The sequence below is a fragment of the Hydra vulgaris genome, chromosome 09, assembly GCF_038396675.1.
Source record: "Hydra vulgaris chromosome 09, alternate assembly HydraT2T_AEP".
Lineage (NCBI taxonomy): Eukaryota > Metazoa > Cnidaria > Hydrozoa > Anthoathecata > Hydridae > Hydra > Hydra vulgaris.
Genome location: NC_088928.1, coordinates 25,188,182 through 25,212,858, shown reverse-complemented (window position 1 = coordinate 25,212,858; position 24,677 = coordinate 25,188,182). Strand labels below are relative to the sequence as shown.

The following is a 24,677-nucleotide window of genomic DNA, read 5'->3' as shown; positions in this document are numbered from 1 at the left end:
TGTTTCAAAAATATGCGTTTTACCATCGTAGTATTTGGGTATTCTTTGAAAATTTCAACTAAAAATATAAAATAATAAAGACTCACAAGCGAAAAATAACATCTTTTTGTCAAATTTTTATAATCAAGTTAGTCAATTTAATAATCGGGTATTTAAAAAAAAAAAGCAATAAATTGTTATCTGCTACTCTTACCTATATTACTTTTTTTTTTTTTTTTTTAAACATCTTCGCTTCCAACAAGGCTGCAAGCAACCACTAATTAAAGTTGGAAATTACTGTATTTAATATTACTGTATATATTAATATTACTGTTTTGTGAAACAAAATTGAATAATATTACTGTTGAATAATATTACTGTTTTGTGAAACAACGAAAAGTAGATGTTTTCCGTGTTCTTATGTGTTTTCCGTGTTTTCTTTTGAGCTTGTGTATTACTAGCTATTTATTTTAATATATAATAATATAAATTTAAATAAATTATTTATATAAATATATACATATTTCTAGCTTTTACTTCTCTCAACTACGATGTGAAATATTCTTAAAGTACAAAAAATAAAATCTCTTTTAGATAAACATGTTTTATTGTGTACTATTTTTTAGAGTGTTTTAAAAAAACAAAGTTTTTTATGTGTAAAAATTGCATATAAAATCTCTAATAAAATAAAATTGTTATTTATAAATGAATAGCAACGCACAATGTAAATATAATGCATTGTTTAGAATTCTTTTCACTAATATTTAGAGTTTTCAAAACAATTGTCTCGGATGATTTAGTATCATTTTAACGTATTTGATATATAAATAAGAATGTTATTGATTTCAATTGTCTGTATTCAAAAGTCTTTTTTAAAGTAGATGTAAGTTAATTTTTTAGTAAGTTAAATTTTTTCGTCTTTGCAAAACAAAGTAAAATATTTCTTTTAAAAATGGTCAATTCCATTAACACTTTATACCGGAATAATAAAGAAATTTTTCGCACAGATATTTACTGTTAAATATATGTTAAATTTATTAAGAATCTGCTATTGATTATAAAAGGTTTTACTAATGATGCTCCATCAACAAGTGTTTTTTAGTCGGTAATCTAAAGTTTTGGGTATTATTTTTTATATAAAATACTTTATTATACAATATTACTAATACTATACTATTTTTTTTAACTAAAAATTAAATATAGTTAAAATTTATAATAATTTTACCAAATTTCGTCATTGTGAACTGCATTAAGAGATTTTCTTTGCTTTCGAGCATCCATAATCTTTGCTTTATTTAATGACGTCAAATTTTTTTTGCTATCAAATTTATTTTCTTTAAAAATAAAAATAAAAGATTTTACGTTAAATTAATCAAAAACAATATTAATGAACTCAGTTTACAGTGAACCAGCGTTTGATGAGAATGGTGTGCCGATGGTTTTTAGCTGGAGCGTTGCTGATGTTGGATTATGGGTTCGCGACGTACTTCAATACCCAGAGTACGAGGAATGCTTTGTTAAAAATTTTATAAATGGTCAAAAACTAATTTACATTGACGCTTCAGTATTACCTCGTATCGGCGTAACAAACTTTTTACATATCATGGTTTGAATTTTTGATAAAGTTTTTTTTTTTATGCTTTATTTTGTATTTGCATAATTCTATAAATATTAGCTTTAGATTGTTTTCCAAAAACAAACTGTTATAAAATCTTCTTTTTTAAACTTAAGAAGTAGCAATTACGAAAACTGATAGATTTTTTTTAATGGTGGTTAAGCAATTTTATGTGGACCTCTTTTTATATTAAGAAAAGATCCTGGTAACGGTAGTTAAAGGTTGAACATTTGTTAATGGTGGGAAATGAATTTAAAACAAATAAACTTTTAGTATAATATTTTAAAATTAAAATACTTTGTTAAAACTACTGAAATTCGGACGGTTTTGGTTCCGGCTAAAATATTTGCTGGAACAGAAAAATCTTTTTTCGTTTCTGGAATTCAGTTTTCGATTTCGGCAAGGAACTAAATAAACCTTTTTTTTTTTTTTGATGTGTACATTTGGTCACGTACTACTATCTGAAAAATTTACAGTAAATTTCATGCAATAGTTGCATCGCATCTCAAAATAAAATCAGTCGCAGTCGTGACAGTTACAAAAACAGAAACAGAACTTGTTAAGTAATTTTGATTTTTGTAGAAAACTTTCTAAAAATTAAAAAATTAATATTTTTAATTATTTTTTATGGGATGTTATATTAACTATAATATAATTTTTTTCTTTTTTTTCTTCATGTTTTATAGAAAATTGTAACCAGCAAAAAGTCGCGGTCGTGGCAAAATATTGTACTATCAGATAACATTATATTTTTGGTATCTTTAAAGTATATTTTAGCATTGCCAAAGTTTTTAAAAATATATAAACAATTTAAACAATGTTTATAGTTAAACAATGTTTTTAGTTAAACAATGTTTATAGCTAAACAATGTTTATAGTTAAACAATGTTTATAGGTAAACAATGTTTATAGTTAAACACTTTATAGTTATCCTAAGAAAAATAAAAGAAACATCAACAAGTTTTTAATAAAAAAAGGTAACAAATCACTTTATTACATTGCAATATTAAAGACATTTAAATGAACTAAACATAATCAAGTACTAAATTACGATTTTTTGTTTGCTGTGTTATTCGTCTGATAGTGGTGATATTTTTTTCATGCTAAAAATTTCATTCTTAACTTTCCAGTAATGGTGAAGTCTTATATCTTCAATCTTTTCTGCTAGCAGTGAAGTATCGATTAGTTGACTATAATGTTGATTGATTACGTCTTCAGTCAAACATTAAATTTACCGTCGAATCTTTGCATATAGCTTCATAAAACTGCCACGCATTTTAAATGAAAACTTGTCTAGCTTTAACCTTTTGCCATGCTATTCTTTTTAAAGTTCCTCCTACTTCATCAATGGTTCCGTTTCCGTGGGCTGTAGCAAAAAAATTCCACTCGAAAGTTGTAATATTAAATTTCACTTGACAATACTTCAGAAATTTTAACATGAAGCGGTTTTTAAATTGAGAAGATGGATCATAACTACACAACGTTACTTTGTTTATAATAGGGTACAGTGAGATTTGTATGTTTTTGAAAAAAATAAAATTCAAGCTTAAGAAAAGGTGTATTCCTATGTAAAATTTAATTTCAAGGTAGGTTTGTTATGGACCAATTTTTGATCAGAAAACGTCTTGATACCCAAATTTTCATATTTACCCATTATTAAAATGAAAAAAACTTAAATTATTATAAAATAAATAAAATCCGTTTTTATGTAATGAACTCTCCTAATAAGCGCAGCGCCGAATTAATTTTAAAAGATATTTTCACTTGGTTCTCCGCTGTATAAAACTTTATACAAGATCGTAGTCTGTTACTATTTTATTCGTTATTAGTTATTTAATCGAGATATTTATAAATGTCAAAAGTTAAGACTAGATCATCCACCACTGCAATTTCAGATTTTATTGGACCTGGAAAAGATTTTATTCCTAGTGAGCTGCCTACAAACAGAGCAGTTATTCAATAAGGAATTTTACTAAAAGAACAAAAAAGCATAACATGCAATCTACACCATAATAAATATTCTAACAAAGATCTTGCTAGCGATCCGATTCCGTTTGTTCTTGCTCAATGGAGAAGAGCAAATGTTAAGTTTCAACAGCCAGTTATTATTGGTGAGAAATAGCTATATTATGGAATTAAAACCTTCAGGGAGAAAGTAGAAAACGTTGTATAGGGAAGAACTAAGACAAAAGTAAAAGAAGAACTTTTATTGAAGTTAGATAAGCTAATGGACCTCATTACATGTCCTCATAAGATACTTCTGTGTAAACATGATCTGTCTGTGTGTTCTTCCCTCCAAAATTGTAAAAGTAAAGCACATATAATTTGCACCTGTATTTTTTCTAAAAAAATTCCAACTATAGAGCTCAGGTGGTTATACAGTCAAAAAAATAAGACAGGTGAAAAGTCTGACATGCAGATGGGACATGGTGATAAGATTGAGACAACAAAACTTAGAAAAATTGAGCACTCTATTGTGTAGAATACTTTTTAAAGTTGTTTAAATATATATATGTGTATATATATATATATATATATATATATATATATATATATATATATATATATATATATATATATATATATATATATATATATATATATATATATATATATATATATATATATATATATATATATATATATATATATATATATATATATATATATATATATATATATATATATATATATATATATATATATATATATACACATATACATATAAAACAAAAATAATATTTGTAAAAGTTTGGTTTTAGGTTACAGAAAAACAAGATATAGAATTATATGAAGAATATCAAAAAAATATTTCTCCTGATATTTCTCTCAATGACAACTATAATCCAGTTAATGTTAACTTTACTTTAAAACAAGACAATGAAATTAAATTGTTGATTGAAAGGCTTCTAAAGGATAAATTAGGTGTCTATGCTTTCCTTGTAACACGATTTTTAAAAAAGAAGTCACGAAAAAACACTATGTCAATAAAAAACACAGCAATGGCTAGTATAAGGTAATCATATAGATTATTATTTTGTTGAGCAGCAAAAGTTTGGATGATGAATTAATAAAAATAAATATGAACTAGTTTTATTTTATAGGTTTGGGATTTCACCTGCTGCAACTGCAGCAATTGCTACAAGTTATCTGCAAGATTTAATTGAAGCAGGATTTCTCACCCCTGAATACTCTTACCTCGCTTGTGATCCTTCTTAGTTAACGAGAGCGAGAAAAAAAGTCATGGTAGTAGCAAAGAATAATGACAATTTCAATCTTCCAAAAGCAGATAATATTGGCATTTACTTTGATGGAAGAAAAGATTCAACAAGAGCGATGATAAATGATTCAAAAAAAAAGAGCAACACATTACTGTGACTATAGAACCTGGTGGTCGATATCTTGGTCATTTTACTCCAAATGCACATACTCATTCAGATTAGCCCGCTAAAAAGATTGCTGAAGGTGTTTATAATTTGCTGCAACAATATAATCTTACTAAATCATGTTTAGTACTTGGAGCTGATAGTACTTCAATTAACACCGGCTGGAAAGGTGGTGCTATAACACATCTTGAAAAGCTGTTAGGTCACAAATACCACTGCGCCATATGCATGCTTCATTCAAATGAGTTATTTTTGCGTCACCTAATAAAAGGAATTGATGGACTAACATCATGTAGTACTGGCTTTGTAGGTCCTGTGGGAAAATATCTTGCTGATGTTAATAAAATGGAGTACAATCCTCAATTTAAAGCTCTTCCAGAGAGAGAGAGAGCTTTGTTGACATTCCAGAAACAATACTAAAAAATATGTCAACAGATCAAAAATAAACCTACAAGTTATGCAAAGCAGTTAAGATCGGCGTGTTGCCACCTAATCTTAGAGAAATTCAATGTGGCCCCCTAATTCATGCCAGATGGCTCACTACTGGCATGAGAATAGTCTTTATGTGGACAAGGAAACACGACTTAACTGATCAGAATTTGAAAAATCTTGAGTTACTTGTCTTATTTTGTTTACAATTTTACTTTAAACTTTTTTTTGACATTAAAGCTAAAGACAGACTTGAAGATGCTTCAAATCACATTCTGTCTCAATTGAGAATTCTTAGAAATCAACCTCTTATAGTAAGAGAAATTGTGACTCCCTACATCCAGTTAGGCGCTTGGTATGCGAATCATGAAAGTTTATAAATCTCTTTATTATCTAGTAATAATGCAAAAGACCACAACTTTGCAGTTGATCGAATTATGGAACAAAGGGGTAATGATATCCTTGGAGACATGCAAATCAGACCAAGAAAAACACCTAAACTGAACTTTGCAGCAACTACTCTTAAAGAGCTAGTCAAATGGGAAAATGGTGTGGTACAAGAACCTGTTTTTACTTGTTCGCTCACTAAAGATAAGTTGGTAATGCTAAGATTGACACCTCTAATAACTCCTTCTGTTAAAATTCATACTCAAAGTACCGAGTGTGCTGTAAAACAAGTGACAGTAGCATCCATGTCAATAGTTGGACCAGATGCAAGAGATGGGTATATTAGAGCTAGAGCTCAACATAGAGAGTTGCTACCTGTTTTTAAAACAAAGAAAGAAATTTTAATAAATTTTCAATGTCAATAGATTTGAAAGATATCTTATTTTATTTATTGTTTTTTTATAGTATAATAGTAATAGTGTAATAGTAGTGTTATCAAAATATTATTTGGGTAAGGTGGGATAAACCTCCTGTTTTTTGGGGAACCGCATCACTGGCACCACCTTTATTTCTAATGAAACAAAAAAAAACAACTGTTATAAGCAAATTTGTTAATCATTAAAACCTCATTGAAAATTGAAGACCCCCTCCCCTAAAATGTCCAGAATCTGCATTGCTGGTAGGATTCATGCAAGATAATGACTTTGAAACAAGTATCAAAAAAAATTGCAACTGGTCTAAAAACATTATTTGCATTTAATATTTCATCGCAATGAAAAAGAAGGACATGTAAAACATAATAAAGGACAAGTGTGACAAATAAGATTTTACTAAATTTTGCAATTTTTAAAAGTGCAAATTTGGGTATCAAAACTTTTTCCATCCAAAAATTATTTTAAGTAAACCCTATTTAAAATTTGATTTTACATAAGAATACACCTTTTTTTAGAAGAAAAAAAATTCTCGCTGTACCCTAGTGTATAATTGATTGGTTGCGTAAAACTTTAAAAAATATATCAGAAATGTTATGCATCCCTCAAAGATAAAAATAAAAGATATAAAAATTGAACTGTTTAAGAAAAATACCTTTAAAGTTAATTCAATGAAAACACTGACGCATGTTTTGTTGTGATCATTTTTATCTGTTAAATAAGCAACCATATTTTTCAAATCTTTACCATAAACAGCAACAGTGAAGATTGTTGTTTGAGATTGACTCCAATAAGCACTTTAAACTTGTTCTTGATGAATACAGCAATAGTTTTAATATATCACCATAATATTATCTATTTGGTGGCGATAAACAGACGCTTGATGACGTTTAATTAAATGGTGAATCCGAAATTGAGGAAGCATTTTCAAAAATTCTGTATATGTTGCATACAAAGACTGTTTGATCAATTCTGCTTTAGAACTACATGACAGTAAGAGGCAATCTGGAGTGAGAGGGCTGCAAAGAATCCATTTGTTTACCCAGTGTGTGTCATAAGGTTCAAATTTAAGGTTTGAGGAGAAAGCGTTGCATATGTTAATAAAATTTTCATGAAATAGACAACAGCAGGTTTCAAGAGACGTGTCTGAATATGTGAGTATTTGAGCTGGACGAAGTGCACAAAATTTGGAAAATTTTATCTCGCCACCAAATTCTTCTGCGTACAGGGCATCACATTCCCTTAATTTAAGGAACAAGTAACATTTTTGAAATTTTTCACCATCAATTTTTATTAAGTCTTTCATACCTGGAGTTCATCAAATTATTTCTTCGCGGTTGTAAAACTCTAGTACATGATTGAATACACTAGAAGATAAACGGATGCGCTATTTTATCTTTGATATATTTGAAAAAAAAATTTTCATTTCTATTGCTAACTGTTTAATGATATAATCTGCTTTTTGTGGCGACTTTGGTAAAGCCAATTTAACGCGGTTCACAGCACGCGCTTCTGACGAACTTGAATAATAGACGGGTTCTTCCATTTGACTAGAAACAGAACAAGAAATACCAATGATACCTTGAGCATTTTGAAGATCTCTGTGTTTACGCTGTCGTAATTTAGAAAGCTCCTTATTTTTCAATTCTTGCTCTGGCGTTGGTTGTTGGCGACAAATAATACTTCGTTCTATTTCAATTTCTTTTAATTCAGTTTTCTTTCTTTCTCTGTAATCTTTACAAACTTGTTTGTGCGATTTGGGCATTGTTTTTATATTTATATGTTTCCTATATTTTTATGTAGAATATGTCAAATAAGTTATACTTTAAACTAGTTCATAACCATTAAATACAGTTGTATCAGTTGTTTAAATTACTCTTTATAACACGTGTTTTAATTTTAAGGTTTTTCGAACTAAATCTTCTTTCTTGACGCATTTGAACATCTATACGATGCAATTAAACATCGAAACGACGTATTTAAACATCAGTTACGTCGAAACATCAGTTACGTCGCGTTCGTGACAAAAAAGAAATTGCATTTTACTTTTTTCCAAACAAGGTTATTATAAACAAGGTTATTAAAAATGTTTTTTTACATACATATTCATTTCAACTAAAATACTTTTGCTAAGTATTTTTTAATTAAAAAAAATTAAATTTAGGTTGTATTAAAAACTAAATTTCTTATAATAGTCGTGGTCGTGACGGTGAAAAACGCCTTTTTTTCCTTTTTAGTAACATACCAACTAATAATTGAGGTAATAGTAATATCACTTATTAACAAACTTATTTAATCACTAATGTTTATTCTAAGAATTAAAAATTAAATAAAAAAATAAAAAACCTTTGACACAACTTCATGTTAAGAAATCCATGTTTTTTATATCATAAAATATTAAAAATGGCAACCAAATTTTAAACATATCCTACACACGCATAAAAATAAATGACGAAGTGAAGATATTTTTTTTAGATGCACTAATGTGTCTGTTAATTTAATTTAAAAAAATCTATTTCTAATATTATGTTTAAATATTTTTGAATTATGGCAATCTTATATGGAATGACCCTATTGCTCTTAACTTAATAGGACTTAACTCATATCCCATTTTTGCAAAAACTAAACAATACTGAACCAGTTCTTGTTCTTCTGACACTGAAAAAACTTTCATAGAACTGTTACTATATGGAATACATAGCATTTCTTTAATCTGCCTGGTGATAGTTGAGCAACTTTAATTCGCCTCTTAAGAGTTGAGTGTTTGACTTCAAATATTTAAACAGCTTTTCTTTTAAATAAAGTTTTTGTAAAAACATTTTCAACTGCTTGGATCATATGACTGGAGTCTCGATCTCCTTTTACTACTGTTGCTTCGTGTTGTCTCATAATGCTTCTGAAATGAATAAATCTTGTGTACAACATTATAAAAATAAACTGTGCTATTTTATTATTTTTTTTTTTAGATTTATTTTTATATTGCAGAAACTACTGAAAGTTTGATATACAACATCAAACATTAAGTCTGAGTACATTCGTAATGTTTAGGTTTATCAATGTTTTTTAGGGTTTTTGATGGTTTGACAACCAAGTTTTTTAACTATCTTTGCTTCAATCTGAGAAGTTTATCCAAAATTATGAAACTCGCATAAAGGAGAAAAACAATTATGACTTAATTTAATTGAAAACTAATTTTTTGTTACTACCTTCAACAACGTGCATATAACATTCTATTATATTATTTGCTTTATTAATTGAAAAAAGTTATGTAGATTTTGAGGATAAGTATTTTTGAAAAAAACAAAAAGTTTGCGAAAATTTGACTATTTCAAAGCCATTATGAATGATTCTAGCAAGCTTGCCTTCATCTAGTAATTAAACGGATACATTTTTGAGTAGAGTAAAGCACCTATGTTTCAATAATAAAATTAAAAAAAAGTTTAGAAGATTTGACTTTTTTGGGACTTTAGGCCACGTAAAAAAATTTTGGACTACTGTGCACGGCCGCAAATTTTTAATAAACAGCAGATATTTTTTCAATAACTTTTACAATATCCAATTTTTAAAAATAAGTCTTTAATGTTATGGTAAATGATCAAATAGATACAAATTTAGGCATTTTTTAAAAACTTTGATCAAAATCAGTCAATTTAATTACTTATTAAATTATTATATTATTATTTTTTTGTCAAAAAGATTTATTCGGCAATGGCATATATGTAAAGTTTCCAACTTTTAAGTTTTGTTTTGAATAATAAAGCTACTAATTTATTCTACTTAATTTATTAGTTTAAAAAAAATTAGAATTTTTTAAATACTAAAAACTTTATATTAAATAAAACTTGATATCAAATATTTAACATTTGTTTTTAGTTAATATTTAATTGTTCGTTAACTTAAAAACAAACGTGCAATTATTTTTCATTACATCCGCCGGCGGGAGGAAAATATTTCTGCCTCCAATTTGACGGCCGCAGCCAGATAGGAGGCAGAAGACATTAGAGGTGGCCTCTAAATGATTATGCTTCCACATTTTTTTCTGGCGGCAGCCCCCAATGGCTTCATCCTCCCTTATGGCGTTGATCTCCAAAACATTTTGCTTCCAAAAAATAACTTGGCTGCGGCCGCCAATAGAAGAGCAAAAGCTACTGGAGGCAGAAGAAAGAACATTTTACCGCTAAAAATTAATTCAGAGGCCGCTGCCTATATTTTCTTCCTCCGTAAAAAGTCGGCCTTTAGACAGAAAGTTACTGTGCCGCCGGGCGACATTATCAATTCTGGAATAAACTTGTAATTTTTTCAAACGTTAGTTTGACTTCACAAGTTGGTTGTTGGCTATCAGTTGTCCTGGCGATTAATTTTTCACTACCTTGCAGACTAGCTAGAGCTCTGAAACTTCTAGCATTTCTAGCATTTGTGTAAGTTTAACAAAAGTACATCTTAAAATTGTTTTCAGAGCCAACTGGAGAACTCCTTTTTTTTGAATCTCTCTCTTTTTTTTTTTTTGATTTTATTTTATCTTTCTGACTTTACTTTGATTTTACTTTATCTTGCCTGCATTTATGTAGTCCCGATGAGCATACATGTTAAATTTGTTTCCTGGGCAAGAGGGGTCGTTTTTTCTCTAATATTTTGTTTTTCTTTAAAGTTGGGGTTTATAACTTTTTAGAAAGAAAGATTTTTTGTAAAACAGCTTTGAAAAGATATTTAAATGCCTTTTCAAAGCTTTTTTTCAAAAATTAATTCTAAAATAAATCTAAAAAAGAAATTTTTTTATTTATTTGTTTTAGTATTAGTTTTTTTGTTGGGAGGAAATAAGTTAGTGGCCCTTATAAAAGTTTACCGTAAAGGAGCTGGGCGTTTTGTAACAATACTGCAGCTTTTCGCTTCTCTTATTCAGCGTGGTCGATGTCAAGGCCGTCCCGAAGAGGTCTCTTATGAGGGAGGGGGTGTCGTATATATTTTTTGCCAATTAGAGACACACACACACACACACACACACACACACACACACAAAAGTAAGGTCCTCAATATTTGACATTTGCCAACTATACTTTAAAACATGCCAACTAAAATGCTAAATATAAAAATGTACTAACTCAAATGCATATATAGTAGCTTGGGGAGAGGGTACCCCTAACACCCCCCGTTCAGAACGGCCCTTGTTGGCCCTGGTCGTAATAACTACTCTAACAAAAATAAAAATTTTTTTTTGTGCTTGATTTATTAATAGCTATTAATATCTGGAATGAACTAATTTCAATTAGTCTATTCTAGGCAACAAATATTCCAGTTAGTCATTTCCAGAAATAACTTTCCTTTTGGTTAGATTAGTTTTAAACAACAACCACGCTGAATAAAAGAAGCCAAAATACAAAACTTAGAATAAAATTGCAAAATGCAAAGCCATTTCCGAAGCAAGAACATTAAACCAGACAGTCTTTTAAAAAAACTTTTAAATGACGGAATTAAATAACATCAAGATTATTTTAAAAATTTTACACTTGTTAACTTTTTAACTTTAAAGTTTCAAGTTCGTCTGACAATCAAATTCTGTTCCTCATTCAAAAGTTCGGAGCGAAAGTTAATTTAGCTGTTTTTTTCGTAAATAAGTAATCAAATAACGCGTACTTCATATTTAAAATTTGAAAAAAAATATTGAAGAAATAATTTGGTCATTGATTATTGTTTTTTTTTATTAAATAAAGACATCCTTTAATGCAGTGGCTTATTTTTAATTTTCATAGTTTTTTATTTTTCTAAATTTGTCGTTACAAATAATTTATTTTCTTTTGTAAAATATACAAACGGCCGGGCAAGAAGAAGACAAAAATGGTCTTATTACCAAGCCCCAAAATATCTGTACATAATTAAGTCATTAAAAACTTGTCATTAAAAATTGATTTTAGTTGACAATTATAGTTTTGTACTTTTTGAGAATATACCTTAACAATTAATATATAAGTAGTTGAAATACCAGATTCTCCTGTTTTTTTTATTTTTCATTTTTCAATTTCATTTTTTTAACATATAAATAAAATCGTTAAAAAAAATATTATCCATGAAAATATAAACTAAGTAAAATACAAGATTTAATTTTGAACTGATTTAAATACAAGTATTACGCGGTATTATACCACGTCAAAAGCAATGTAAAAAGGTTTCATAATTTGAAAATGCGGCGATTCCTTTTATCACCAAACCGATTAGAATTACTTAATCAACAGCATCTTTATCTAATAGTATTATTAATAGTTACATACAAATGAGAGGTCTTTTAATGTGTTGCTAAAAACTATATTAAACTCATTAAAAGACTTTATGTTAACCAATAATATAATGATGTCCATTTGCGTAAATTTTGAGATGTAATTTAATATAATTATGAAAAACCGATGATTTTGGTTAATAAATATACTTTTAGTAAATAAAACATACTTAAGTGTCAAACTTAAGTATGTTCTTATTTATATCACACCAGAATGTTTAGGAAAATGTTGAAACAACCACCTTATTCTGTTTGTGTGTAAACTTTATATAATCATAATCTTTCAATTTTGAATTTTAAAGCCCGTCGACTTAAATTTAGTGTAAGAAAATAAAAAATAAAAGTTACTATTTTGATGCCCTTACATTTGGGGTAGAGATGGTAAATGTTTTAGGGATTTTTTTTTCAGACTCCAATCACCACAAGTTTTATTTCTTAATCTACGTATAAATCATTGCTTAGCTACAGCTCCGGTTATATGTATATTACACAGTGGCGTAGCAAAATATTTTTTGCCAGTAGGCATACGGGTCCAGGTGCCCAGGTGTTTCTGTTTCACTGGAGCAATAATTTTTACTAAAAAAGAAAAGAAAAAAAAAACTCTTTAAATACATCTTGAGGCTCCTAAACCTCGTAGCCTGGGCCTAGTTGCTTGAGGGACAGTAAATGTTGCTTACACTGGCCTTGCTCTAGTTAGGCCACTGATACCACACGCAGATAAAGGTATTTACATAAATAGTTCACGCCCATAAAATACCGTAGTTTTTAAATCAGTGCTGGATTAAAAATTGCAGGGTCTGGGGATAATTTTGACCAGGTGGCCTTTTGAACTTTTAAACTTTTAAACAGGTAACCAACAGGTGGCAAAAAATTTTTACAAAAATAAAGCATCCTCTTAGAAATTTCGGAGCTCCTCAATCTACGGAACATGGGATTGTAGCCCCCATGATCCAGGACTGGTTTAAACTTTCCCTCCTTAGTTTTTCATTAATAAAAACTTTTACGTAAAAAACTTGTAAAAAGAACTAACGATTATGCCTATTATACCTTTCAAATAATCTTTCTGAGCCTCCCATGGGTATGTCTTCTCACTGCCATGTTTCAGCTTTGACTAAATTCTAGATTTTTCTTTTTTGCATTACTGTAGTACAAGATCCGGTCAAAGTTATTGTAGAGTATAAGTAAATTTACTTACTTACTTTATATAAATTACTTTTAATTTACTTTACAAATTATATAAAATGTAACCTTATATAATTTAAATTTTATTTTATATAATTTATTTTTAATAAAGATTTATTATTACTTTTACAATAAAAAATTCCTACTTAAAAAATATTATTTTCATTTAAATTTAATTTACATTTGGTAGCATAGAGTAAAAGCGGGTCAAACCCGCGGCCGTGGCGCAGTGTTAGAGCGCTTGCTTTATAAGCAGGTTAGAGTGGTTTAGAGTTACAGTTAGAGTTTAGTTTTAGAGTTTAGTTTTAGTTTAGTTTTAGAGTTTAGTTTTAGTTTAGTTTTAGAGTTTAGTTTTAGAGTTTAGTTTTAGTTTTAGAGTTTAGTTTTAGTTTAGTTTTAGAGTTTAGTTTAGAGTTTAGTTTTAGAGTTACAGTTAGAGTTTAGAGTTAACAGGTTAGAGTGGTTTAGCGGCCGTGGCGCAGTGGTTAGAGCGCTTGCTTTATAAGCAGGAGATCCCGGTTCGAAACGAACTCTGGACAAATTTTTTTTTAAATAAGATAAAAAAATACCAACAAGCACATTATTAATTTTTTTTTTTTTTTTAATTGTATTTGAAAATATGAAAATTAGAAGAAAAAAAAAAGATCGTTTTTGGCAGTCTGTTAAAACCGATCAATATAAAATACATTTAATAAACTTAACATTTTATATATGTAAATGTATATATATTTATATATTTTTTATATAGCATACAGAAATATGCTATATATTTTTTATATTGCATACAGAAATAATAAAAGATTTAAGATTTACATTTTTTACAACAAAAAAATATCTGAACCCGTTACAAAACTTTTTTGTAAACATGTTTTGTTGCAGAGCCAAGTTTTGTAATTTGGATTCTCGCATGACATCATGTCCGAGTGTAATTCTTTTTTAAACTTTCTGCATTTAATAACTTTTCTTCTTATGGCTGAAGATGTTGTAATCGGTTCTATATTCTGAGTTCTTTCTTTTCTGCAGGGTTTGGCAATGGCATTATGAGTTTTTAGATGGTTTTACGCTTTTTAACTTGTTTTTCAGCTAACTTGAGTTGCTTAACTTCTTCTCTTTTTTTGAGATGTCTGCAACACCGCGTTCTGTAATACGTTGGCCAGCAATTTTTGGAATATTAGGTTGCGTCGATTTTTTTACATGAGACTGATTTTTTTCTTGAAAAAAACTCTTTAGCTCATTTTCCATTTCGATTTTCATTCTCATCCACTGTTCTGTACTTGTCGAACCTCGAAGCTGCTGTTGCTGGTTCAGAAGATAATGCTAAAGACTTTATTTTTCGCATTAGCGTTGAAGACGTCGGTTAATTAAACGTTTCGGAGATAGCTAATGCCTGTTGATTGATTTTGTTTTTGTTAAGTGGAAATAACCCAGTATATTCAAAACCAGCAGTAGGGTGAAAACGTGTAAAACACTTACCGCTCTCATACACCTGTTTGAGCAACGTTGGAAAATTTTCTTTATCTAAGTTTTTGCATTTGGTGTCTTTGTAATATTTGGTAAGAACTGCCTTCCACACTTGCTTAACATGGCAATAGACATCTCTGTCCAGTGACTGAAGAATGTGAGATGAGTGGGCTGGTAGACAAATCAAAATTATATTGTTTTCCCGACATAGCAATACAGCTGCTAAACTGACATGAGACGTATGTCCATCAAGATGTAAAATATGAGTAACACTAATAGCTTGACATTCTGGTATATACACTTCCTTCAACCATTCAATAAATGTGTCATGCTTCATCCAACCAGATTTAGAAATTGAATATTTGGTGCTTGTCGGACCACCTAAAGCCCACTCAGCTCTAAAGTTTCGTTTTGGTTTGTATACCACGAATGGTGGTGTAAAGTATAAATCAGCATTACAGCAATTGTTCACTTATAATGGATTTTTTCATTGTTACCAGTGAGTTTCAAAACACGCTTTGCACCTTTTCGACATACTACAGTTGCTTTGCCTTGATCACCACAGAAACCCGTTTCATCTCAATTCCAAATGTGACTACCAGAAGTTATCCCAGACAATTGATATTGTTTAGTGACAACTTCAAAAAAATTATCAATTATTTCTTGCGTACTAGAAGCGGCTCTGGCAGATGCTAAAGTGTGAGTTTTTCTTGTGGAAATTTCTTTAGACCATCGGTTTATAAATGCATAAAACCAGTCTTAGCCAGGCCTGCCGTTTTTAAATAGGCCTGATTGATTTGTACGAAGAAGGTAACCATATACGAAGTCCATGACATCATTTCGTGTTAAACCATAACCCCAATCACATAGGAACTTAAACGCGTGCACCATAGTTTTCTGTGAGAGTACGGTTGTTGATCCTGATCCCTTGTAGCTAGAATTGTTGTTGTTCTTGCGACCTATTAGAGTTGAGAATGAATGCCATATTTAAATGCAGCTTTTCTGATTGAAGTATTTTTTTCTTTTATATCGTTTAACGCAGCTTCTATATCTTCTTAATTGTATGACTTTTTACCTGTTGTCATCTTGAAAGTGAATAGTTAATAAATATCATTGAGTCATTTTTGTAAAATAACTTTAGATAGGAACAACCCGGAACTAACACATGAGAAAATCTAATAATTTAATTTACCTAGGTACCTAATTTAAAAATTCGTATACTACTTAATAAAGGAATTTAAACTAAATATGTGAATGATCGGTTTTACCAGAAAAAATTTAATATTAAATTTTCTTACTTTTTTGTCTAATTTTTAACTATAAAACGAATTTTTAACTATAAAATGTAATCGGTATTAAAATTAAAGTTTCTACAAGATAGAGGTAAAATTATTTTTAAACGAATAACGGTTCTCGAATTATTACGATAGTATATAAAAGAAAAAAGCAAATTTTTACGACTCTCTTTTAAACTTTTATAAAAATAAAATGACTTGGATTTTATTTTGACACATTTGAATACAGGATATAATTTTCTTTCTTCTGGTGTTTTTATTTTTTAAATATTCCAATCAGTTCTGGTTTTATTTAAATTTTTCGATCAGTGATCGAAAAAATAGTATGATCGGTTTGACCCGTGTAAATTACAGTTTGAGGAATTTTTATATTATGTAATGTAATTTTCAAAAGTAATTAACTTTTAAATGTAAAAGTAAACAACTTTTTCATGTGACTTACTTTTACATGTAAAAGTAAATTACTTTTTGATGTAATCTTCTTTTACATAACTTACTTTTGAAAGTAAAAAAACTTACATTATAAAGTAAAAGTCGTTTCAAAAAAATATATAACTTATTCGGAAATGTAAATTTACATTAAACGTTTAAAATTTCTTATGTAATTTACTTTTTGATAAACTTTCTTATGTACCGTCTAAGGGGTTTACTTTGGCCAGCGTGGGTAACTTTGGCCACACTTCGGTAAAAAGATTATTTAGCTTATAATTCCATTAAATATATATTTTTTCCCACTTTCATACATGTAAATCATAGATTACACTTTAACTTTAATTATTATATGGGTATTTTGTTTATAATCTTTTTACCGAAGTGTGGCTAAAGTTACCCACGCTGGCCAAAGTAACCACCTTTGACGGTAATTTACTTACATGCAAATTTTTGATAAACTTGTTTAAATAAAAAAGTAAGTAAAAGAGCCATCCCTTATTGTATTTTTGCGATATATCAAATTATTGAAATATTATGAAATAAACTATACAATAAAAATTATTATTTAAGTATTAAATAAATAGTGTGCTTAAATCTTTGATAGCCTCGCTTTAAAGTTTTTAATGACAAAACAACATTAAAATGATTATTGTTTTTATTTTCTAAAAGAATAGTATGAGATGTTAGTTGGTCAAGTTTAGTGGAAGCTGGATATTTTAGCCATGTTAGCTTTTGTCCTGTGAATGACCACACCGCTATATCAATTCCAATAAGATTTGCAGTGCCAAGAATCTCTACATCTGTAGCCCATATACCATCTGTGGATATACCACTTTTGGTGAGATAACTTTCCTTGTCATCACCTAAACATCCTGATGAGAGACTAGAGCAAGGTTCTGTTGTCATGTGTTTCACAACCAGATTGCGAACACACTCATGTTGAAATTCAGAACCTGACAGCAAAAACGAAATTGCTCAAAAAAAAATTTCCATCAGCTTTGCATGCATGCATTATCAAAGGTACATCATTTTCTTTTCCATCAATAAGGTCTGGCATAGCAAGTATTTTGAGAGCAAGTTTTACAGCAATTTTTTGGCAAATATCTCTGGAGGGATGTTTCATTAGGTTGAGGTGGCGTTGAAATTCATCTTTATCACCACATTCTGAAGATAATTCAGACATTTTTGAATTACTTTCCTTTTTAATAAATGGTTTAAGATAATGTAGAGAGTATTTTTTTTGCAATGTGTTATTCCCTTTACTGTTACTTAATAAGCATGTAGAATTTGATAAAACATCAAGAATCTCATATGGACCCAGCCACGAGAAAGTTATTTTTGCACTTTTCCTATCATCTTTTTACAGGTTTCTTAAAATTACTTTCTAACCAACACAATACTTTGATGCCGTTGCATGCTTTCTGTTATAGTCAATTTTTTGCTTCTTTTGTGAACAAACAAATACTGTTCATGGCATTTTCTTCAATTCCTCTTTTCATTTCTAAAGCTTTTTGTAAAACCTCTTTATCATATACAGGATTATATTCATCATCCTTGAGTCTATATGTGTTTTTTACATCGATTGGAAGGCAGGGTTTTCGGTTATATGTAAGGAAAAATGGTGAGTACCCCTTTGAATCATGCACTTGAACACGTAGAGCAAAAAAGATTCCATTTAAAACTGACACCCAATTTTGAAAGTTTTCATTTAAGACCTTAATGATTGGTTTCTTTATTGCTTGGTTCTGTCTCTCTACAAGGCCATTAGCATGTAGATGGTAAGCCGGGGTAACATGCTGCTGAGTACCTGTTATGTCTTGTAATGCAATGGATACAGAGTTTACAAACTCCCGACCTTGGTTATTGATTTGTATTTTAAAATAACCATGTCTGCATATAACTTTATAGAGAAAGGATGCTACTGATACTGCTGTTTGTTGCTTAGAGGTTCAGCTTCAGTCCTTTTAGAAAAATAATCAATAAGAACAATCATAAATTTGAATCCATTCGATTCAAGTAATTGAATTAAATCCACACCAACTAGGTTCATTACTTGTTGTTCCACTCTAACAGGTTTTAAAGCAAGAGAGACTTTAAGATTACTGTTAGAGGTTTTCTGACATCGCGCACATTGATTTATTTGCTTTGTGATATCCCCCGCTATTGAATGCCAAAAAAATCTTGAAGATATTTGCTTTCTAGCAGCATTAATGTCAAGGTGACTGGCTAATGCAAGAGCTTTCTCTGAAGTTCCTATAACTAGGGTTAGGACTATTGTAATTGTAATGAAAACAATAACAGTAACAATAATCATTGTTATTGTATAAACTTAATTTAGAAACAATAATACTTGTGATTTACAACTATTGTAATTCTGTAATACAATAACAATAAATATTGTATTGCAATTCATCTTTATAAAACAATAACAATATCTGAAAAATAAATGTATTGTAATGACCCACTACAATAACAATAAATGTTGTATTGTAATTCGTCTTTGTAATACAATAACAATATATTGTTATTGTAATAAAAGAAATTAACATTTTTATTTTAAGAAGAATTATTATGTTTAACTGTTTGTGTTGCTAAAGTTAATTTTCATATATATTTTAAGTTCCTTTGCAGCATTAAAATCAAGAGGAAAAAAAAGTGGGCTGAATAAAATAATTTATGAATGTTATTTTTCATAATAGTAAGGCTATCATCAGACAGGCAATATTTTGCGGCCATTTAGAGTTTAGAAATACATATCAAGATAGGTGATGCAAAATCTAAATATGTAAAAAAAAAAATTTGCAATATATTGCAAATCCGTAAATATAAAATAGCAAAAATAATAGTAAGTTCATCAGAGATGAATATAAATACGTTAAAATACGTTAGCTTTTCTACTTTAATGTAAAGTAATACAGAGGTGTAAAAATTATTAGATTCAACTAGGTTTTTTTCAATAAAAATAGTTTTTATATTCTAAAAAGAATTTATTGAAAAATTTAAAGTTACATTAATACTTTGTATGCATGCCTTTAGCCTTTAGCAACTTGGTTACCACGCATAAGCTTGGTGGGTTGTCAACACTGCTATAAACATAAAGGTGATCAATCAGCTGTTGTAAGGAGAATTTTTACTGTAAATACATTCATCAATGTGCATTTATCAAAATAAAAGCTGAAGGTGAGTTTAATTAAATCATTATGGTTAACCATTAATATATTAATGTTTATTTGCTATAACTTCTATTTTAAAATGTATAAAAAGTCTGATTACAAATTGTTTTGTTTTTTTCTATAGATTTTGAGGCTATAGGAAGAACCAAAGATCTTTCACCTAGAAAAGTTGCTGTTACTAAAACATTGCTTGAAGAAAAAACGTATTCACAACGAAAAATAGCTTCAAAACTACAAATTTCACAGAAATCTGTAAGCCGAATCAGCTAGGCTATTAAAAATGGGTAAGATTACAATTCTGCACGACAAGGAAATTGTGGACGCAAGTCCAAAGTGAGCCCGAGAACCCAACGCAAACTTATCCATATGGCTAAAGTGAATAGAAGAGCCATTAATGAAGACTTAAAAAAGTCCTTGGAGAAGTATGGTGTTGATATTTGCAGTTCTACGATTAGGAGAAGGCTTATTAAAGCAGGTCTACCAGCACGTCGGCCAAGAAAGAAAACCAAAATAACAAGGGCAATTGCTAAAAAAAGGGTTAACTGGGCCCGTGAGGTTAAATCTCGCTTGGAAGTGATTGGAGTAAGTTAAGTAACTTAAACATTTCAATAGTTTTTCTTACACATGCTTCTTTAAACAAAAATTTCTACCCTAACACCAACCAACCCATGTTTTTTTTTCTTTCACACTTAACCGCCAATTTTCAAGGTCTTTTCAATACCCATCTGCCAAATTCTGAGACTTGTGTTGCTCAGACTGTGAAGCATCCTACCACAGTTATGGTGTGGAGTACAAAAATATATAAAGGCACAGGGCCTTTAAATATTTTTGAAGGCACAATAAATCAGCATCAGTATAAGAAAGTTTTGGAAACAAGACTGCTGCCCCAATTGAGAGACTGGCTTCCTGATGGAGACTGTGTTTTCATGCATGATGGTGCACCATGCCATAAAGCCAAGTCAGTGACAAAGTTTTTGACAGAAAACCATGTACAAACATTGTCATGGCCAGGAAACAGCCCAGATATGAACCACATAGAGAATTTATGGTTATGGTTGTTAAGAAAAGGCTAAAGAAAACCAGCATTACCACAAAAGTTCAATTGATTGAACAACTTATCAAAATATGGCACCATGATGAGGAAATAAAAAATAAATGTCCAGTTCTGGTAGAAAGCATGCCAAAACGTATAAAAATGTTACTTAAGGCTAAAGGCATGCATACAAAGTATTAATGAAACTTTAAATTGTTCAATAAATTCTTTTTAGAATATAAAACTATTTTTATTGAAAAAAACCTAGTTGAGTATAATAATTTTCACACCTCTGTACACTACAATAGTTATTGTAATTGTTTTCATCAAAACAATACAATAGTTATTGTAAGTTTATTTCATTAAAACAATACAATACAATACTTCTCGAATTTTATTGTATTGTTAGAAAAAAAACAATACAATACTTATTGTAATTGTTTTTCATCGCAGTAATACAATGCCAAAATAAAATTTTTTTATTGTTTCTGTAATATTACAATACAATATTATTGTATTGTAACGTGTAATTGTATTTAATTTTTACAATTACAATTACAATAGTCCTAACCCTACCTAGACCCTCATGAACTTCTTTAACTATGTTTAGTTGTTCTTCTCGATTTACTACCACAATCACCTACGAGAAACAAAAGTTTGTTTGTAGACAATAAAAAATAAAAAACAATAATTAGAACCAAAAAAAAAAGTTTTAAATGTTAAATTTTTTTTTGAAATTTTGAATTAGTTAAAAAGTTTTTCTCACCATGCCAATATTTTTTTTGCAATACATCAATTTGTTGTCTATAATTGCAAAGTTTTTACATTGTCTTTTAAAGTTTGCCTTTTTTCCTCTCTCGTTTGCATCTTCAGGAAACTTTTTGTCATTTAAATATTTCCTGATATCATGAAAGTTAATATTTTTGAACATCTTGAAAACGCCAAAATAATAAACGCCAAAAACCTTATATTAAAAAAGTCAGTAAAATAATAACGATAGCAGTAAAATTCAAACGTTGAAATTTTACTGCGCAGTAAAATTTTAACGTTGGAATTTTGCTGCGCAGTAAAATTTTAACGGTAGTAAATTAAAAATAATACACCGGTCCGTTCAGTACAATCCAGGGCCGGCGATACGGTTTTCGAAGTGGAGGGGCACAATTGTTAATTTATAAAAAAGTTCTCTATATCTAAAAATTTCTAAAAAAAAAAAAAGATCATCTATAAAAAAAGTGTCTCCGACCTGCATTCAATGGTGGTTTATACAGTGCATTAATCAAAGTGCACGTTACTCATAGTTACAGCAATCAGAACATCATATAATTTTTATTCTACTGTTATACGAAGTAAAAACTATATATTTATATAACATTGTTATTCATTTATTGTTATATATTCATTGCTATACATTATAGTCATAGTTAACTTGACCTTAAAAACATATTTTAAACTGAAAAGATAAAAAATTACATATGTCTTGAAAAAAAAAAAGTTAAAATATTATTGCCTTACTGCGAATAAAGTTAACCTAAAAATATTAAAAGACTTTAAGTATAAAAAAATTATATCCAATCAAAAAGTGTTATTAACTGCTTGTTAAGTTCTTATTTTTCTGATGACCCATTCAGTACAAGGTCCATTCAGTATTACACTCCCCCTAAAAATGTTAAATGCAAGTAACAATTACAAATCGTGATTGTTACTTGCCTTTAACTTCACTATGCCTTTCTCTCGTTAATTTTCATAGTGCTTGAGAATTTGCATTTTCTTATTGCATTAAAATCATTTTTATAATTAAAGTCATTTTTATACAGAAAGCAGCAATTCAAATGACGTTTTTGCTACGTTTTTACTCTCGTGGATTTTCATATACAAGAAACAGAACGGAAAAGAAAATTATCCAATCATGCAACATAAAAATTGCGCATCTTAAATTTTTTTGTTACATGATTTGATGATTTTCTTTTCTTTTTCGTTCCACAGAAAATTTCACGTAAGTGGAAATCCACCTTAAGCTTATACTTAAGTTACGCCGAGTTAAAAAATAAAATTAACGCTTTTATAAAAAAAAAAAGAACGCAAAACTCCAAAAGTTATACAGTTTTGAGAGCTTATTTTCAATGGAATTCTTTTCTTTCTAATTTTTGTTTGTCAAACATTGTAATCAATGTCATAGTAGGAATCCTACAATCACAATAGGATGGCAAATGCAATAATTATGAAACATATGAAAAATTCAAAACATGAAATACACTTTTAAAAACCAAAATTGCTCGTTATTTAAGAACGCGGTTCAGTTCAGGAATAGATTGGTAACTACCCGCGCTAAAGTCTATTTTATAGAATTACTAAATCGTAGCTAATAAATAAAAATAGTAACTAAGTACATTCATTGTATATATATATATATATATATATATATATATATATATATATATATATATATATATATATATATATATATATATATATATATATATATATATATATATATATATATATATATATATATATATGATATATATATATATATATATATATATATATATATATATATGTATATATATATATATATATATATATATATATATATATATATATATATATATATATATATATATATATATATATATATATCAGTGACGGATCCAGGACTTTTTGGTGTTTGAGACATCCAGACATGGAACGAACTCCAAACATTTATTATATAACTCCAAACATTTATTAAATAAATGTTTGGAGTTTGTTCCATGTTATATAAAAACTTATATATATAAATGTTTGGAGTTAAAATAACTCCAAACATTTATATATATATATAAGTTTATATCAAATAATGATTCTTTGTTTATGTCAAATAATGATGCTTTACAAAAATTTGCTATGATTGGAGGCTGGGAACGAAAAAGCCCTTTTACTTTATCCCCCTCCACCCCAAACGTAAAGGCAACAAGTTGATAAAATGTTCTTTCATCAGTGTTTGTAAATCCTTAAATTAAGGGGGGCGGGAGTACAAACACTAATGTATATGCATGCACTGATGTATATTATATACCAAATGTAGTGTTTATTTCATGTGATATATATATATATATATATATATATATATATATATATATATATATATATATATATATATATATATATATATATATAAAATCTTAAAAGCGGTCAACAATATTAGATTTGGTAAGAACTTAGTTTTAAAATTGAGATTTAAAATTGAAAATTAAAATTGAAAATAGATAATATTTTGTTTAAACAACACTATTGTGTAATCATCGTAAATAACTTGATTACACAACACTAATTTTAACTTTAAAAATAAAAAGTTCTACTAATATAAAAAATATAAAAATAAATATCTGAAAAATGAAAGTTTTTAAATTTTAGGATATTGCTTCAAAAGTTCGTGTTCTTTTGGGTATCGAAGATCCGTTTTGGAACCGCAGCATTACTTTGCCTTCACGAAATCCAGTTGGGCATTTTTTAGAAAGAAAATCCATTACAGGAAATAATTCAGATCGCCTGACATTTATCGAACATCTACAATATTTAAGTATGTTTAGTGAACATAAGTAGCCTGCAATATATTAAAAATTGAAA

General features: G+C 28.7%; 3 protein-coding genes across 3 annotated transcripts in view; 2 read left to right on the top strand and 1 right to left on the bottom strand.

Moving 5' to 3' along the window:
- Positions 1-1,337, bottom strand: part of LOC105844600 (ciliary microtubule inner protein 1) — a 14,573-nt gene extending 13,236 nt beyond the window's left edge. Inside the window, exon 1 of the mRNA XM_065805144.1 lies at positions 1,205-1,337. Within this exon, the coding sequence (XP_065661216.1) occupies positions 1,205-1,260 (56 nt within the window). The 5' untranslated portion in view covers positions 1,261-1,337. The remainder of the gene's footprint in view (positions 1-1,204) is intronic.
- On the top strand, positions 1,290-24,677 carry LOC100205095 (sterile alpha motif domain-containing protein 15). The gene is made up of 2 exons (XM_065805145.1): positions 1,290-1,585; positions 24,465-24,677. Exons 1-2 carry the CDS (start codon positions 1,367-1,369, stop codon positions 24,651-24,653), a joined length of 408 nt encoding a protein of 135 aa, XP_065661217.1. The 5' UTR covers positions 1,290-1,366; the 3' UTR covers positions 24,654-24,677.
- LOC136084944 (uncharacterized) lies at positions 3,447-6,437 on the top strand. The gene is made up of 3 exons (XM_065806345.1): positions 3,447-3,545; positions 4,357-4,610; positions 4,699-6,437. Exons 1-3 carry the CDS (start codon positions 3,447-3,449, stop codon positions 4,811-4,813), a joined length of 468 nt encoding a protein of 155 aa, XP_065662417.1. The 3' UTR covers positions 4,814-6,437.

Excerpts from the sequence above, each read along its gene's own strand:
- LOC100205095 (XM_065805145.1), top strand. The coding sequence starts at position 1,367 with ATGAACTCAGTTTACAGTGAACCAGCGTTTGATGAGAATGGTGTGCCG. Across the intron at positions 1,586-24,464 it reads CAAACTTTTTACATATCATG|GATATTGCTTCAAAAGTTCG; the intron begins GTTTGAATTTTT and ends TTTAAATTTTAG.
- LOC136084944 (XM_065806345.1), top strand. The coding sequence starts at position 3,447 with ATGTCAAAAGTTAAGACTAGATCATCCACCACTGCAATTTCAGATTTT. Across the intron at positions 3,546-4,356 it reads AGCTGCCTACAAACAGAGCA|GTTACAGAAAAACAAGATAT; the intron begins GTTATTCAATAA and ends GTTTGGTTTTAG. Across the intron at positions 4,611-4,698 it reads ACAGCAATGGCTAGTATAAG|GTTTGGGATTTCACCTGCTG; the intron begins GTAATCATATAG and ends TTTATTTTATAG.